This window comes from Dasypus novemcinctus, chromosome 1 (genome assembly GCF_030445035.2).
Source record: "Dasypus novemcinctus isolate mDasNov1 chromosome 1, mDasNov1.1.hap2, whole genome shotgun sequence".
Lineage (NCBI taxonomy): Eukaryota > Metazoa > Chordata > Mammalia > Cingulata > Dasypodidae > Dasypus > Dasypus novemcinctus.
Window position 1 is genome coordinate 153,711,330 of NC_080673.1, and position 18,871 is coordinate 153,730,200.

An 18,871-nucleotide genomic window follows, 5' to 3' on the forward strand; every position below is an offset into this window, starting at 1 on the left:
AATCAGCTCTGGATGAAACTGCAGTGGAGGGTCAGAGACCCCCTACTCAGCCTTCCCCTGACCCCCTGAATTTCCACCAGAGACCTCCAGCACTTGAAGGAGCAGTTTGCTGAAGAATTATAAACACATATAAAAATTGACCCAAGCAAAGCAGGATTATAAAAGCAAGTCAACTTTGCCACATCTCCAAATCCCATAAAAATGGTAAAACCCCATTCCAAAAAATTCCACCCAAAACTGTACTTTTAATTTTTTTCTGATGCCTTGCAGATAAGCAAGAGCTCTCTACACCTTTTGGTTAAGAGAGATTGTGGTCAGAAGCCTCCAAAATAATGCTAAGGACTTCTGCCTAAAAAATGGTACATAGTGAATGACTGAATGACTGAGGAAGAAGGGAAAAATAATGTCTCAAACAGAGAGGAAGAAAAAAAGGCACATAAGCAACTTAGACCTTGAACCAGGGCCACCATCATCACCTTCCCCTGCTTGTGTTCAAGGGATATTCAAAGAGAATGGGGACGAGGCGCATGTGTTAGCATCGCTTGGGAAGGGAATTAGTGGAAAGGGATAATAATCAGCAGTAGCTGCTAATATCACAAAACGAGGGGACAAAGGACAGCAGGGACCTCCTGATGGGAATACACTGCACCATTTTTGAAGTACACTGGCCAAAAGTGTAACCTGAGCCAGAGCAAGTCTCTAGACTAACTACCCATTTACAACCAGTCAAGGAGACAGAAGCACATGTTAAAGACAGTATAGGGATGTGAGCAGGGAAAACATGGGAATTCTACCAGCAAATGGTGTGGTTACTTTACAAATAATATGCAAGGGGGCAAAAAAGATAGGGGAACCCACAGAGATGCTATCGACCAAATGCAATGTGTGGCTTTTATTTGGATTTCAATTTGAATAAATAAATGTAAAATAATATTTGTGAGACTATCAGGGAAGTTTGAACATGGAGTGGATGCTTTTAATGATTTATTGTCTACTTTTGGAATGGTTCTGTAGTATGTTTTTTTTAATTGAGCCTTACCATTTAGAGATATATACTGGAATATTTATGGATGAACTGGTATGAGTTCCAGGATTTGCTTCAAAATAATCCAGAGAGGGGGCAGAGGAGGAGTAGACAGAGCTGTATAAGAAATGAGGTCAGCCATGGGCTCATCAATATTGAAGGTGGGTGATGGATACGTGATGGTACACTATACTACTTTAATTGTGTATATGTTAGAAACGTTTCATAATACAAAGTTAAAAATTAAGAAAAAAAAAAAAGCCTCGCCAGGGAGCTGGGACCACACCCATGTATACCAAGTATTTTTAAAATCTCTCCCAGGGATTCCAAATTGTAGCTAAGGTTAAGAACCACTGATGCAAAGTCAAATGGCTCAGTCCAGCCCCTCATTCACCTTTCTCATCAGTTAGGTGGCTAATTGAGAACACAGCAGGGAGGCTTATATTATCTCAATAATCGGGTTGCTGTATTAATTGGATCAAATCACTTGAGGACGTAGGTTAAAGGTTCTCCTCCAGGGAGAACGCCCCTTCCTGTCCTACACCCCCACCCACCCCACTCCCGGGGGACATATTAGAATCATCTGGGAAGTGTTTTCAAACGAAACAGACCCCTCGGGGATTCTGCAGCTCCCTTCCCTGGTAGGATTCTCTACCCAGGAGAACCATGTTGTCAGTGACTGCCGGTTGTCTCCTTCAGGGTTGGTGGGGAGGGGAGGATGAAAACCCAGCTGGAAGCTGAGGTTGCCGCGCACCTACCTGTGTCTGTTCCTTTTGCCCAGGTCTTCGTCCTCCGGAACAGGGTCGATGTCAGGCAGGGGAATGATGTAGCCACTGTCGGCGCTCAGTCTCTGCTCATCGAGGCCACCCTCCCAGCCCTTGAGCTTGTCGTCCTCGTTTTTGTAGGTGACGCCAATGTACGCGTTGTCAGAGTCCACACGCATGCGTGCCACGGCGGGGTGGTCACTCTTCAGGAAGTCCAGGTGGATTTTCTCATAACTCTATAAATGGTCATTTAACACATTTCATCATGAGTTATTGACTGAAGTGCAAAAATGAGAGCAGATGCTCAGAACTTAGCATTATTTAACCACCTGTATTTCTAAGCTACCTCACAGATATGGATTGAGACCACTGAAAGGGAGTCACGGTCAACCATCCCCAGAGATGTCTGAAGAGAAAAGACCACAACATCAGAGAGCTCCTGCTGGAAAGTTTCAAGGTGCCAAGAGTCCCTCTCCAAGTTGGCAGCTGTGACAATGCCCCCACCCCTCTCTGGGACTGAGTGCCATCAGATGCTCTTTCCAGGGCTTGGAGGGTCCCCATGGGAGATGGTAAGGACTTCAAAATATATTTTCCCTCTATCTTCCACTTCTTTTTTGATTTTGACTCTAAGCATATAGAAGGCCTACCTTCCCTACTGAAGCTCAGTGTATATGCACCTAAGGTTAAAGAAACACTTTTAAAATTGGAATAAACAATTTATCATGTGGTTTAAAGAACCTGTGCTTTGAGTATAAAATTTACTAAGTTTAAATCCCAAGTGTGCCAATTTCTCTAGTGAGAAACTTAATTTGTCCTTATCTGCTAAATGGGGGTAAGAGGACGTGTCTCTTAGAATAGTGGTAAGGATTATATGAGAGGTGGTATAAATGAGATCTAAAGTCTTCCTGATCCTAAACTTTCAGGAAATCTACCTCAAAACTTAGGGGTCTTTGACCTATAAAGACCCCATTTTCGGCAACAGTTTCAATCTCTTCCCACCAACATATCTTCAACAGTCAGCCTTTGACTGACCTACAGTCAGCTTCCCTCTGCCTCCTGGACTGCCTCGCTTATGGGAGCTTAACAGCCGGTGAAATAATCAACACTGAACTTCCGGTCCAAATGGAGCTCCTTGCAAAGAAGGAAGAGAAGCAGCGGGTATGAAAGACCTACCTAGTGACTCACTGAGTCTCAGAAATTGAGTTTACTATACAAGCATGTGTGGGTTTCCTTCCCCACAGTTCTGCAGAAAGTCATTCCATTCATTCTCATATCCTGCTTGGTCCCAGAAACTACATGTGTTCATTTGAACAATGCTTTCTATCCCACAAAAAAAAACAGCTGGAGACACAGATAACAACAGCTGGCGGTGCTCCTTCCAGAATGCCTGTAAAAGCCAATTTTATATGGATTTAAGTGACTAGCGATTTGATGGCTGTGGTGGCCCTGATACTTCAAACTGTTCATACAGTAGCTTCAGAAACGCAAGCACCCGAAGAGCAAAGTACTTGCAGGTGCTGCATACTTCAGAAAGAAAATGAAAGCGGAGCCTTACGGGAAGGGGTAGGATTTTCACTCATCATTGCGCCCAGGGGCCTAGGCAGCACTCCACGAAGCCCACACCTCTGGATCACACAATCTAAAATGTTCCCAGAGCAGTGCTGCTCCATCACAGAACTGCTCGCCGTCCTCTTCTACCTGTCCCCATTCCTTTCCACCCATCTCAACAGGCCCAGACAGACCTTTTTATATTGCCCAGGCAACAGCGTCTCCACAATTTCACTCAGGTGGTAAAAGGAAGGTCTCTTCTCTGGCTCACTGTTCCAGCACTTCACCATGATTTCGTAGCTGGAGAGGCACAGAATGCAGAGTGGGCACAGGAGAAGGGTCAGAGGGCCCTCCCCCATTCCCCACCGACCCATCAGGCAGGCAGGCTCAGCCAGCAGGACCGCAAAGAGAGCTCACACTTCACTGGTGGCGTGGTCGGGCTTGGCCATCCGGTACCCACTCTTGATCTTATTGTAAAAAGTAGAATCCACCATCATGCCAGGGTAGGGTGTGCCACCTAAAAGCCAAAGAAGAAATCAACTGCTATTGGCAAACACAGGTATAGTCAACTGTTGATACGTGGGGTGATGCCATCTATAGAAAAAGTGGAGCTCCTAAAGCCTTGAAGGACGAGTTCTCTCAAGGAAATTCATTGTTACCACCTCCTTGACTTCCCAGCCCTGCTCAAATTTTAAATGTATAGATTTCTACATTGATCAAGGCCAAGCAGCCTGGGCAAGAAGGCTACATCTTTAGAAAAAGTGCTAAAGTGTTTTCCATGTTTCTGACTACTGGATTTACATACACGAAGTGAAATAGATGCATAAGGAGAAATTCCTTATCATTGAGGCCAAGAAAATCATTTTCACTGGAAATGGTAAAATAACTAGAGCAAAAGTCAAATTTGGGCTTATGGATAATTCTCTGCTTTTAATAGAGTTCAAGACTAGAATGCTGTAAGCCACAAACTGGGACAATCCATGGTGACTCTCCATGAAGGATAAACTAGAATGAAGATCAAGGAGGGAACACTCAGCTCACTATCACATGTGGATAACAGATATATCAATGAAACGGTTCACATTTTTATGGTCAACCCCCAATTAAATTCCGCGTCCTCTCTAAAGCATTCCAAAATCACTCCAGACCTCTCCGTTCTCCCTTCTCTGGAATCCTGTCTCAATTTGAAATCAGGACCACACAGGTAATCACTGAGCTGTGCCACCTGGATATCAGGGTCGTGACTCACCCTTCTCTTAGAGCCTCCTGTGGCAGCACATGGCACTTATGTCACTCATGTTTGGTGACTGACCAACAACTAGGACGCTTCTAGGTTCTGAATGAGGCCCTGGAAGGGGAGTCACACCCTTTTCCTCTTCACACTTTTCACCTGCACGGTCACCACCAGGAGAGGGGAGGGCAACTCTGCATTGGTGATCCCACTCAACTCAATGTCCAAAGTGAAAAGGTAGCCGGGGAGCGGGTGTCATCAGGAAGGCACGCTTCCAGAGGGAGAAAGTCACTCAGCATAGCCCAAAGGAGGCAGGGCGGGGGGTGGCAAAGCCAGGGGTGAGGAGACACTTCCCAAAGATCCCCATCTCAATCCTCATGGGCACATCTTAAATGCACAATGCGTGGTGGCAACTGGCGGTGGCTCGCTTGCCTCACACCAGGTATCTGAGCACTGTCTGCAGCCTGGAGCTTGGAATAACAGTTTCCCTCTCCGGGCTGCTCCAGAACAGCCCAAATAAGCAGCGAAGCAGGCCCGTACCAAGGGAAAAGATCTCCCAGAGCAGAATGCCGTAAGACCAGACGTCACTCAAGGTGGTGTAGAGGTTGTCGAAGATGCTCTCAGGAGCCATCCACTTCACAGGAAGAAAGGTCTGCCGGGAAGAAGGGAGGAAATTAAACCGGAGTCCCATCCCTGATGATCTGCAACAGCAGAATTGGAAAATTGTTCTCTCTGGGCTAACAAGAACTCGTACCAAAAGTCCTGCCCCACATTAGTGTCTCTTTTGGTGTGTTGCCCACTGCCCTACTCTCAGCACTTGGAAGGGGGTCTGGCACCTCGTGTGTGCTCAATAAATACCTGATGAAGGATGGAAGGAAGAACATCTAAAAATCCTGAATTTGCCCCCAAAAATGTGAGTTCTGAATGACCCGCACCCCATTGCCAAGGAACAAAATTAAGAACATATCCAGTGATCCATGAGCTTTCAAACTTTAAGAAATAAATAGCAATTTCCGACCGCTGCAGTCAGAAACATTACGATAAATTTCCCAGCCTTTTTTTTTGTGAGGCTGGGCCAACCTTCATGGTAATACTAAACTGAGGTAGATACATAAAGAAGCCAGATTAGCATCCTTAAGCCCTCAAAGAGAGCCTGTGGAGAGAGCAGAGAGTCATAACCTTATTTCAATAGGGTAAAAAAAATCAGCTTCACCAAAGTCCAGTGATTTGTTCAAGATGCCTAAAGTTGTAACATAAATTCTACAAGTCAAGGCCATGACCACATGAAGCACACAGAGCATGGTCACAGGCCAGTGTTTTTCTCTAAGTGGATACAGAATCCCTGTGGCTTGACTCACAAGCAGAGCAGCTGGGGTGATTTGGAATTGTACAGACAAGTGGCAGAGGTATCCCAAGGTATTTCCTCTGCTTCGAGGTGCAAGGAGGAGGGAGAAGGGTCCAAGTAGAAGACAGAATGGTTATCTTTAAGAAAATTGTGCCCCTAAGATGTATTAACTCAAATGGTCTTAACATTTTGCCGGTTACAGATGCCTTTTGGAAATTTAATAAAAGCTAGAGACACTCTCCCTGGAAATGCATACATGCACGCACACAATTTACATATTTCTAGCTAATACAGACTTATATGCTGGTCTCTGTCCTAAGCCCTATACATGAATTCATTAATTTAATCCCCACAGCAATCCAGGAGAAAGATATCATTGTCACCTTCATCCTTAGGGAAATCGAGGCACAGAATAGTCTAGTAACTTGCCTCAAATCCCACGCCTAGTCTGTGGTGGAGCTCAAATTCACTTCCAGGCAGTGTGGCAGCAGAGCCTGTGGGTTTTTTTCATGTGGACCCCCTGGAGCCCATTCACAAGTCTTAAAAGTATGGGCACCAAATGGCTAGAAGTAACATCCAATTTCAGAGATGAAAGTGAGGGAGGGTGAGCATGCAAAGTGAGGGGAAAGAGCAGAGAAAGCACGTACGCTGCCTTTTGACACGTAGTTGGAATCATGCATGATATCCCTGGCCAGGCCAAAGTCACAGATCTTCACGATTTTCCCTTGAGCCAGGAGGACGTTGCGAGCAGCCAGGTCCCGGTGGACGCACTGCGTGGAAAGGGGAGAAACGACTCAGGATCAGTCCAACCCAGAAAGACCAGTCATTGCGTGGTGGTGCTTGGAGCTTTCTGGCACATCTCAGGAAGGCTGCCCTGGCATAAAGAGATAACGATCCCCACTGAGCTCTCATCCCAACCACTCCCTAGAGAGAGAAAGCACTGGAGAAAGAGGACACTCTGATGATGTCGGAGTCCCTGCCCTGCTTAGGGGAAAAGGAACAGAGCTAGAGAAATGAGAAGTAGCTGTGCCACTGGCCTCTCTGAAATCTGTCTCCTAAGTTCCCCTTCCACGATCAGCCTCACTCTGAAATCCGTAACCTGGTTCTAAAGAGGTCTCTGTTCCTTAAACACACTTACATTTTTCGAAGCCAAAAACTCCATTCCTCGGGCAACTTGATAGGTGAAGCTTAACAAATCCAACAAAGTAAGGCCTTCTGAGTTATTGTCCGAAAGGAGGTTCTTGACTTCGGAGTCTGCAGAAAATTAATTAAGTGTGTTGGTGCATGGATGCACAGCAGGAAATGGATCACCGGGTGACACTCCCTCTGGGCTGGGCTGCTTGTCAGGAGAAGGGTTGCAGAGGGTTGCCCAAGGATCATATCCAAAATTATTTTCTTACAGTTTCTAGACCTCACAGGGTGGGTGTCTAAACTATGCAAAGACTTTCTTAAAAAAGAAAAAAAGGGTGAGCAGATCTGGCTCAAGCAGTTGGGCGCCCGCCTCCCACATGGGAGGTCCCGGGTTCAGTTTCCAGTGCCTCCTAAAGAAGATGAGCAGATGCAACGAGCTGATGCAATGAGATAACACAACAAGCTGATGCATGAGCAGACACAACAAGCAGGGAGCAGATGTGGCTCAAGCAGTGAGGCCCCTGCCTCCCACATGAGAGATCCTAGGTTTGGTTCCTGGTGCCTCCTAAAGAAGACGAACAGACAAAACAAGCAGATACAAATGAGCAGACAACAAGCCACCGTGGGGGCGGGGGCAGGAATATATTGGAGAAAAATGTATCTAGTCAATATATGTAAATACATGTTACGTGTATATACAGAAAAAGAGTGCTATACAAGGGCCAGTCTAAACCGATCTAATGGGTTCTCATATATGTTTTCTGTTTGCCACTCAAATTTCTTCTTTCACCCTGAGTTAGCAAAACACCTCAGCCACCTTTAAAACACACATGTACCCACACATCTTCCATGCTAAATATACGTTAGAATATTCTGAAAAAGGAGCTTCTAGGAATTGCTGGGTTTTTTCTTTTTAAAGCCACTTGGTTTATTTTGAGAAAAGAAAAAAAAGCCAAACACCAGTCAGATGAGGCAGCAATGTGAAAGACCAGTGCCAGTGGCTTTGTGTTTAGTTCCCTTTGTTTGTAACTCATCCACTTTCCCTAGTTAGTCCCATCTGGAAGGGTCCCAGGGTTTTCTAGGAAGGAAACAATCCAGGCCAGCAGTTCTCAGTTCTTTCTGAAATATTTCAAGCCAGTGAAGAGTAGCTCCAGCCATTCACATTTTTTTCAGCCAGCTACAGGAGGGCCAGAGCAGTGGTCTGTCTGCCAAGAGGGCCCAGACCCAAGCACGACTCAGGCTCTCCTGACATCTGGAGCCAAGCCTACCAGCTCACCCTGGGAAGCGATGTAAACTATTTTTAACAATACGAGAGGGGAGAGGAAGCACTGGTTCCGATCATTCTCATTGGCTAATTTTTAAAAAGGGCTTGGATGTTCACCCAGTTGGCAATGGCAAGCGAATAGAACTTGGAACCACAGAAATGGAAAATATTACCACGCACTGAGCTATGCAAAATAAGCACATTCTTTTTTTTTTAAAATGGATGGTACCTTTCACGTTAGAACCCTGAAAGCATTCAGAGCACATGAGTGATTTTCGAAACAATTTCCAGAGCTGCTCAACACTCTTTGCATTGACTAATAGGAGGGCTCAGACCCAATAAGACAAGATCACAGGACAAGGCAAAGTCAGACCCATCTAGCAGTCACCCTCCTCTCCCCACTCCAAGCCTGTGATTAGACTAGAACCCTGGAGGGGCCACGCCCGAGCAGGTGTGGAGTTGTCCATCTCGTATGAGCATCTCCAAGGTTCTCCAGAGTTTACAAATCAATTCAAATCTGCCACCTGCTCAAATGGAATGGCTCTTCCTACAAACAGCATTTAAGAGACACACTCAACACCTTGTCAGAAAATATAATCTCAAATTGTCTACTCTCCACTTTCCATCACAACTTGGATGTTAGGAAAGCTAAAAGCAAGGGTTACTGATGCATAGATTGCATAGACTTCTAAAAAACAAAAAGTATTAGGAACTAACACAGGGTTGCCAACTTCTAATTTTGCCAAATAAGGGTACAGGGAAAAAAGTCAATTACCACAATGCTTTCATTTATACACACACACACACACACACACATATATATATATACAGGTTAACACCAAAAATGAAAGTCATTACACAAGACTTTATTCTTTCTCTTTTCAATTCATAAGTGACAAACCTATGAAAACATGTCACAGGACTGCATTTAGGGACCTCTTAGCCTGGGAGAGCTACTTACCATCCATCCCTACCTCCCTCCGAGTATTTTAAGTATCAAATTAAGCAACTGGAAGATCACAACACCCAAAGAGTGAACAAACACTTTTACCTAACATAGATTTCTTCTTATATGAGGCTGGGCGATCATACAGCGATCTCTGGATATCCGAATATTTGGAAACCTCTTTCCTTTCTAGCATGGGGACATATTGGGTGGTGTCAGCTTGCTTCATGTCCATGTAGTCACCATTGTTCTCAAAAGATAAAATAACATAACTGCAAAACAAAAACAAAAACAGAAAGAGAGACTTTAGCCAGGTTTCCCCCAGGAGTGGCCATTCGACATTTAATAGATGACTGGGTGCCACACTGTGCCAGGCTGTGTGGCTCCAGGGGTGAACAAAACCAAAACCAAGCTGTGCCCTTCCTGTGGGGCCGTCTAGTCAGGGAGATGAGCATTAGTCAAATGATCTCATAAATACACAGTCATCTCAACCTCAGCTGCGCTGTAAAGGAAAGAAGTTTATAGATAACAGCATGTAACTCCATCGCGGGCTCACTCCTAAGGATAAAAATGAAGCCCATTTACAAAAATGGGAAGCAGTAGGGGAGCATTTGGTAAGGTATCTGACATTGCTATTATTTACTCATTCATATTATTTGTTTTCAATGCCAATCCCCAAAATCTCTTCAGTAGGAACCCAGATATCCTGAACAGCCACATCTAAGACAGTAGGACTGCACTCCCATAGCCTTTACAATTTTTAAAAGTTTACTACATTTAAAGTTTGAAAAAGTCATTACATTATGTCTCAGACCTTGGAACCAAGTTCTACTTTTCAATTCACAGGACACAATGCCCAGCCATGTGGTCACATGGCCTGGGCAGCCAATCACTGATACTCAATAATATCGGGCCTCTGTTTGGTATCCATCGAGTAATTTAATATGAAGGGAATTCACTGTACCTTCTGATCTTTACAGAGCTTCATATCTACTGAGATATTTATAGCCGCCTGTTGGTTTCTGCCATGGGGAAGGCTACCAAGGGCTTGGTTTATAGGCCCAGGTTTGTCAAGGGCCAGTATCTTAAGCCAGGAGATTCTCAGATGGCTACTCTATAAGGTGCAAGAACTCCGGCATCACTGGCCAGAACCACATGTTATAGGTCCTAAATGGCACATATAACATGGCTCCCAAAGCTATCCCAACTCTCACTCTCATTCAAACCAGTGAGCAAGTGCAAAACACCTGCAGACGTCATGTATCCATCTCCACCATGCCACGGATGTCTGGGCAGGGAGATTGACTCTAAGTCTCACTACCTCCTGGCACTGAATCTGCAGATACAGAATCCATCAGGTCATGGGTTCTTTCATGGATGAAGCTTGGAAGACAATGATGCACACAGCCCCTCTCCTTGCACTCACCTCCGTGTGCTTTCATCAGTGGGGTTCAATCCAAAGATGTCCAGCTCTTTCTTTGGCTTCTCTGGATGGTGGCTCAGGAAGCTGTCCCTATTTTTATGCAAATAGTTGACCAAATCCCCATAGAAACAGTACTCGGTGATGATGTAAATGGGTCCTGCAGAGACCAAAACCAGTTAGGAGATGGGTATGAAAATGAAAAATAACAACAAAAAAAGCCACAAGGAGCCACATGTGGACTGGCAAGAGACATTGCTTGAGAACAAAAGCAAAAAGCAAAAATGAGCTTTCATCAACTCAGTGGAATCCAATCAATCATCCAAGGTACTTATATTCACTGGTATAACTGGGGATGGACAGTGGGAGATTAAAAACCTGGTTCAACAGTTTTCACAACTATAGGTGTTCTGTGAAAACATTCACTTCCAGATTCAAAAGTCTACCTGATTTGGTACAGGCTCCCAGCAAGTTTACAATGTTTAGATGTGGCCCCAGGTGAGTCATTATCTTTAGTTCAGACATCAGAGCTTGTTTTTCACTGGATCTGGCTGTGGCTGCCAAAGAGATAAATCACATAGCAGTTCAACTGAGCTATCTATTTCCAGTTCTCAGAAAACACCGAAATCATGCTTAATCCTGTAATTGGATATTGTTTTATATACCAAGAGTCTAAAAGAGAAGCAGAGAGTGACTAAGTTTAAACTCTAATAACTAATTCCTAGTCTTCAGGTAAAAAGGAGTCACTAAAAATAATAACTCTTGATTTTCCAATATATAGGCAACACGACCCATCTAAACAAACCTAATTAGCAAAATAGTCTCAATACACATAAAACCTAGAGTCAAAAAGAACCAAGTTCCAGTCTTAAATTTCCCATTTACTAGTTGTGTGATTTTGAACAATTCACTTAATAGCACCATGTTCCAAACAATCCCCTGGGAGAGGCACTTACGTTTTAGCATCTTCACTGCTACTTTCATGACAGGCTGGGACCGGCTTAATCCATAGGCAGTTCCTTCAACCACTTTCCCAAATGCACCAGATCCAAGGATACGACCTGTGGGCAACCAGAAGCATTACCACATGCTTTCCTTACCACAGCCAGCACGCCTGGGTGCTCTGCTGGGGTGTGTCTCTTTTCTATATTGAGTAAGCATAATTATTCCTCCAAGACATCATGTCAAAAACAGAGTTAAACCCACAGGAAGGAAAGGAGTGCATTTGCCTTTTTCAAATAACATTTGCCAGGGAAAGGAAAACACAGATGGAGAAAGTCGGGTGGGGCCCTCCCTGTGTACCAGCTCCCACACTGGGCCAAACCTTGGCTCCTTAGCATTTGCTTTCTGTGGCTCTTGCCCCAATCCCTACTAGGGGTTTGGACCCCAGTTCTCTATCCTTCTGTTTTCCACATGCAAATAGGGGCATATCTTTTTTTTTAATTTTAGGAGGTACCAGGGATTGAACCCTGGACCTCGTACATGGGAAGCAGGCGCTCAACCACTGAGCTACAGCTGCTCCCCAGGGCATATCTTTTGCATTGATAAATTCTTATCTCCTGGAAATACATCAGTATTAAAATAACAAGGATTCCAAAAAGTGATTAAGTAAAAACTTGACACTCTTGGTCAGGAAGGCTCAACATGCCCCTGGAGCGTGTTTGCTACAATTCAGGAGATGGGGGGAAAAGTACACCAAATAAGGAATATAGTTGATAGGAATATTTTGACAACACTCTTGCGTAGTTTGTAACAAATGTTTCACACCAATGCAAAGAGTTGGTGGAAGGATGATGTATGAGACCCCTGTGTGATGTTATGTATGTTTATTTTGTAAGTTCACAATCTTTACTATACACTTATTGTTTATGTGTATTCATGTATGAATAATATACTTCAATAAAAATTTTTAAAAAAGATATCGAGACTGCTGTCACCCCTCCTTAAAGAACTCACAGTCCAAGAGGGATGTTTCCCAGGGTGGTCAGACCCACAAGGGAGAACTCAGCCAGGGAAAGACTCAACTCAGAAAGGACCCTGGAGGGAGTTAACAGTGTCTCCCCAACACTCTTGTCCATTGGGAACCGGAGAATGTGACCTCATGTGGAAGTAAGTCTTTGCAGCTGTACTCCGTGCAAAGGATCTCAAGATGAAAACATCCTGGACTGAGGGTGAGCCCTAAATCCAATGACTGGTGCCCTTAAAAGAGAGGACACAGGGGAAGTAGATGAGGCTCAATCAGTTGAGCACCTGCCTACCACATAGGAAGGCCTGGGTTCAGGTCCTGGTGCCTCCTAAAAAGGACAAGCAGATACCACATCAAGCAGATGCCTAAACTAGCAGATGCTACAAGCCAGCAGTCGTTGCAGCCCACGGGGAGGAGATAGGGCTCAGGCCACTGGGCACTTGCCTCCCATGGGGGAGGTCCCAGGTTCAGTTCCCAGTGCCTCTTGGAGAAAGCAAGCAAACAATGAGTAGATGAGAGAACCATGGGGGGGGGGAATAAATAAAAAAATACAAGTAAAATAAAATAAATCTTTACTGAAAAGAGAGAGAATGAACATAGAAGGCCATGTGAAGACAGAGACAGAGATTGGAATTATGCTACCATAAGCCAAAGAATGCCATAAGCCACCAGAAGCTGAAAGAGGAAAGGCAGGCTTCTCCCCTGGACTTCTTGGGAGGCAGCACGGCCCTGTGACACCTTGACTTTGGATTTCTAGTCTCCAGAATTGTGAAACAATAAATTTATGCTATTTTAAGACACCGAGTATGTGGCCATTTGTTACGGCAGCTCTAGGAAGCTAATAGAGGCACCAAGAGCATGACATGGTTTCTTACTACATGTCTGCATTGCTGGAAATTTTACCTGGAAAGGTACTGCTTCACCTGAGACACTGGAGCAGAGAGTCACAGCAATGCCTTCTGAGATATTAGGGATCTTGCCCTTTTTCCCCACATATTATATGGCACTTTTTTTTAAGGAGGCAGAGGGATTGAACCCCAGACCTCGTACGTAGGAAGCAGGTACTCAACCACTGAGCTACATCCACTCCCCTATATTACTTTTTAACTTCCCTAAGCTTCTCCTTCCTTTTTTGCAAAACAGGAAAAATAATAATGAAGAAGGCTTAGTCCCCATGTATAAGTATTTGAAATTGGGAGCAACTAGAGTGCTTTCTTTAGTTTCAGTTTAAGTAACTCTCTAAGAAGACCTAAACTTGGCTCTATTTTGGAGTGAGTCAGGTAGATAATAAAATTGCATTTGGCATCCTTCAAAGCACATGCCATTAGAATATTCATGATGATACAACCACTAGTTCAACCTTCATTTGTCTTTGTCCTGTTTCCATTCACTCAGAATGCAATTTAAAATATATATATATTCCCTTAGAATAAAGTTTCACTCTTGGTCTCAGTCCAGGATTGAAGTATTTGTAAAGTTTGTGATAAGTTGGCTTGGCTATTTTTACATTCTTTGCTTTGCAATGTACCTATATTCTTATATTCTAAATTCTAAACATATTCTAAATAAGTATCAAATACATCCTCGGAATGTATTGGATCAAAATATTTTTTGTGACTGTCTTCATTTATCATCTGTTCCTTTTTAGTCACAGAAATTAATCTCATTTCTCTTTGTGCAATTTCCAAAGCTAAGCCATTTTGGTGGATATTTTTGCCAGGCCTTCTCATTTTATCTTCTCCCTTTGTGCAATTTTCTTTAACTAAAATTTGCTAAGGAGCCAGATAAAAAATTAGTGCAGTGATCCAAATAACTCATTTCAAAGGCTGAAAAATATTTCTGTAAACAAATTTCTATTATCTAGCTCTTACTAATAAGCACAAACTCAACTCCCTTATTTCTCCACATACCTGTAAATAGAGTACAAATCAAAAGGGAGCCTTGGCATCATGTTGAGTTCCATAAGTCAGACACAAAAGGACAAAAATTGTACAATCTCACTGATATGAAATAATTAGACCATGTAAATTCATAGAGTCAGAAACTAGAATGCAGGTTACCAGGGGCTCAGGGGAATAGGGAATGGGGAGTTAATGCTTAATTGGTACAGAGTTTCTGTTTGAGGTGGTAGAAAAATTTTGGTAATAAGTGGTGGTGATGGTGGCACAACATTGTGAAAGTTATTAACAGCACTGAATCACAGATTTGAATGTGTTTAAAGGGGAAATTTTAGATTGTACATATGTTACCGGAATAAAAATTGTTTAACACTGTGGAACCATACAACACAGTGAACCTAATGTAAACAATGGACTATACGTAATAGTATAATTATGACAATATTGTTTCATCAATTGTAACAAAAGTACCACAATAATGCACAGTGTTAATAAAAGGGAGCATTGTGTGTGTGTCTGGGGAGGCGGGGAATCTATGTACTTTCTGCATGATTTTACTGTAAATCTACGACTTCTCTAATTATAAAAAAGATCACCTCACTAGGAGCTTACCAAGCACTAGTCCATCTCTTGGAAACTCCCATCTCGAGTCATAAGGCAGCTGCATCGGGTCGACATAAATATATTCGTGTCCATCAGGGCTGATTGATTCAATGACCCTCCAGCGAATTTCATACCTTGGTTTCTATAAATGAACAGGACGGGTCACCGGTGAATCGCCAAAGTCTAAATGCACCAGAATATAACTGCAGCAGCAAAAGAACTGGATGCAGGAGGATTCAACGGCTAACCGTACCAAGCATTGACCTAGCTGCTTTTCTTGTTCTAACCGGCTCCAAAGACTTTGCATTTTTTGACAAAATATCTACCTGTTTCCAAATGACAACCAGGACAATAAGGGAGATGATCACGATCACCAACAGCACCAGGACGGCAGCGGCCACAGTGAGTTCAGAACGCAGAGCTGGAGGACGAGAGAGAGAGTCATGGTGGAGACTGTCCTCGTGAAGGCGCAGGAGGGCAGAAAGGGAGTGCGGTGGCGCCTGGACCAGCAGCCTCTCACTGGAAGTGTGAGGGCTGCTGGCCCATTTTATGGGCAGCCCACAGCCCCTCTCAAATGTCTACGTGTATTAAACCAGCTACTCCAACGCTTCCCTTAGAAAAGAAAATGACGAAAATCAACCAGGGGAACTCATCACTTTCTCAAAGGATGCTCCAAAATGAACCTTTGGGACAAAATCGGAATTGGAACAGCCAAGACTGAAAAATGAGATGGATAGCTAGTATAAGCTCAGAAACCTCTACTTTACAAGTGTTATTATCGAGAGATTACGCTTTGTTTATATTGCACACGGTTTCTCTGAATTTTTTTTTTCTTTTGAAGAATTGGACCTGTCTCAACTGCTGTAAGGAGCTACAGGTTGAAGATTTTCCTTTCCACCCTTCCTGCCCCTCCCCACTGATGCTCAGACTAAAGAGATCGGGCACCCACATAATCGGGCAAGAGAAATGCCGAGGGAGGCTCTGCAAGATACAGTTTTGGATCTGAATCTTGAAGAAAGGGCCCCCATGCAGATGCCCAGAGAAGTCCCTTCAGGAGCATTTACAGGTCAATTTCTGCCTTGGGACCTTCATTTCCTAAATGACCCCATCTGAGATTCAAAGTTCCACCTGAGGGAGACAGAGCTCAGTTGGTCACTTAGAGTTGTCCCGACTGTTGAGCAACTCACTGGGAGCCACCAGCTTCAGTTCCCGGTTCTCAGCCCCAAGAAGATTCTTGGTCAGGCACCGAACTGCAATGGTCTCTTCCACTTTCATGAAAGTCACTTGGCCCTCCATGGTATTCCTGTCTCGGGGGTGGATCTCTGTGAGGATGTTTGAGACGTTGTTGGCCAAAATTGTCCATGAAGTTTCATTATTACACCTGGAGAGAAAAAGGAGGTGAATGTAAGAGTCATTTATTAGAAGTGGAAGTAAGTGCAGCAGTGACGATAATCTAAAATGGCCAGCAATCGCCTACATTTGAGGGTATTGACTTTCTAATTTTATATGCATATTAGCATTAAAACTTGTATGCATTCTCTGGGAACATACCCAGAGAAGGAAAAACCTGCATGTGGATAATTGAAAATGAACTGTTTTCGAAGGAGAGGCAGAGATAAATAAGTTCAACAAGATACAACTACTGGTCTCAAGTCTTGAACCTATGACCAAACTAAATAGTTCTACTTCAGAGATGTTTAACTATCTCCACCCCCCCCCCCAACTTCCTACCCCTTCAAAAAGGCCTGATGTCCTCCCTCCTTGCCCAGGATGCTCTCCCTCACCACCTAGACTGTGGAGGGCCCTAAGGTGTCACTCGGGTTGGAACAGTCTTCTGGCTGAGTGATGAGACCTGGATTCCAGCTCCAGTCCTGGACCATTAAGCCCTAGGAGAAGGTAGGACCAGGGTCTCAGCCTTCCAGAAGAAGCAACGGAAGCTTCCAAACACAACCGCTTGATCTGGGTGGAGATGGGAACATGTAGCTCATTTGAGAAGGTTGAGGAGCAGGGGAGCAGTCACATGGGCCCTGTTTTTATTTATGCAAGTCTTAGGAGTATGTGCGGGAAAGTTGACCAAATAGGAAATATGAGGTGAAAAGTGAGCTGGAGTAGTAAAAATGCTTTGAGAAGAGTAGTTGCTAAAATTCATTTTCTTTTCAGATTAGAGATCCTGTGAAGATCTGATAAAAGCCAAAGATCTTCTGCCTAGAGCTCTTCATGCACACACACACACACACCCATACACACACATGCAGATACCCCGACACTGGGGTCTATGTTCGGAACTCCATATTATAGCTTATTTATTTGTCATAAATACCAAAAGGGCCAAGAAAATAAATAAAATGCATTTGAGGCCCTCTGTGTCAGGGAGAAACATTTTGACTACACAAAAAAGGAAGATCTGGTTTCCATACTTTTTAATATCCTTGCAGATCATCCACTCAATATCGGGAAGAGGAGTTCCTCCAGCTGTGCACCGCACAATCTGTGCCCCCGTGGGGCCGTGGTGGTCATCAGCCAAGTCCAGAATGGATGCGGGAACTGCAAGAGGGTGAAAGAAGTCAGAACTGAATGGGTCATGCCCCAGAACTTCTGGGAGCTGCAAATTAGAAGTATGATCTCAGAACCTGTCCCCAGAGCATCTGAAACTACAGACCACCCTGGGTGGTGAAAACAGTTGCATGTGTAATTACACGCCAGCCTGGACAGACCCACTTTAACCTGGTAATGAGCATTTTTGCAGTTTTGGAGTTTTGGGATTTGGATCCTGTGGTGTTTGAAATCTGGAGTGAGGTAAGCGAAAAGACCTTATAGTCATTTGGTTTGAAAGTCAGGCAGTTCTTAAAATTACATTAGAGTTTGGGATTCGAACTAATGGATTCTGAATACAATTCAAACCAGGATTTCCCTAAGAGCATCTGTGGGATGTTATTAGGTTTTAAAGAAATTTCTTAAAAGTCTATGGCCAAATTAGTTAGGAAAATGCTAATACCTATATCACAAATTCACTGTGAGAATCAAATAAACCCACTTTAGATGGTACCTGGAGGAGGCACTCAGTGAAGAGGGGCTAAGCCGGAATGTGAATAGACTTGGGCATTCCACTCTGGAAGGGCCCTCTGTATAATGAGGGAAACTAAATGAAAAGGCCCAAACTGTCCAGATTGATCCAAGGTCATACAGATCAAAAAACATCACTTCACTCTTCTCAGAATTAGAGGTGAAATACTGAGAAGAGAGTGCCAAGGAAGCAGTTGGAGCCCAGGACTTCCCAAGGAGACTGATCTAGCATAACCCAGAACCTCCCAGAGTAACCCAAATTTTGAAGTCCAACAATGATATCCCCAACATGTGATACATCCAGTCCCAACTTCTCCTCCTCAACCTGGGAGAAAAGTCCTGGCCTCTCTTTGTGAGGTACTCATTCCCTGAGCTGACATTAGCTTTATGTCTTCTTTACATACCTTGAGTTAATAATTCAAAAGTATACCTCTTCTCATCATCTTCATTTTTAACTACAATAGTATAATGGCCACTGTCTTCTTCCTTAGCACGGATCAACTTTAATTTGCTTCGATACCTTTTTTTTTAAAAAAAAAAAAAAAAGGACTTGTTTTAACAAGTAATAGCTAAATAAATCCCAATCATTAAAGCAATTATAGTCGTCAATCTAAAACCTTTGTAAAAAAAAGTCAAACTTCTCCTTTCTTTGGTCTGTATCATCTATT

General features: G+C 43.7%; 1 protein-coding gene across 5 annotated transcripts in view; it reads right to left on the reverse strand.

Moving 5' to 3' along the window:
- The window catches only part of PDGFRA (platelet derived growth factor receptor alpha), a 48,468-nt gene that overhangs the window by 5,871 nt on the left and 23,726 nt on the right, over positions 1-18,871 (reverse strand). For all 5 annotated transcript variants that reach the window (XM_058298509.2, XM_058298511.2, XM_058298520.1 and 2 more), the window contains 15 exons: positions 18,608-18,723; positions 17,558-17,684; positions 16,328-16,521; positions 15,467-15,561; positions 15,150-15,282; positions 11,630-11,734; positions 11,120-11,230; positions 10,680-10,833; positions 9,359-9,525; positions 7,051-7,166; positions 6,560-6,682; positions 5,108-5,219; positions 3,754-3,853; positions 3,531-3,636; positions 1,783-2,024 (listed from right to left, as the gene is read on the reverse strand). In XM_058298509.2, coding sequence (XP_058154492.1) covers positions 1,783-2,024; positions 3,531-3,636; positions 3,754-3,853; positions 5,108-5,219; positions 6,560-6,682; positions 7,051-7,166; positions 9,359-9,525; positions 10,680-10,833; positions 11,120-11,230; positions 11,630-11,734; positions 15,150-15,282; positions 15,467-15,561; positions 16,328-16,521; positions 17,558-17,684; positions 18,608-18,723 — 2,001 coding nt within the window. The remainder of the gene's footprint in view (positions 1-1,782; positions 2,025-3,530; positions 3,637-3,753; positions 3,854-5,107; positions 5,220-6,559; positions 6,683-7,050; positions 7,167-9,358; positions 9,526-10,679; positions 10,834-11,119; positions 11,231-11,629; positions 11,735-15,149; positions 15,283-15,466; positions 15,562-16,327; positions 16,522-17,557; positions 17,685-18,607; positions 18,724-18,871) is intronic.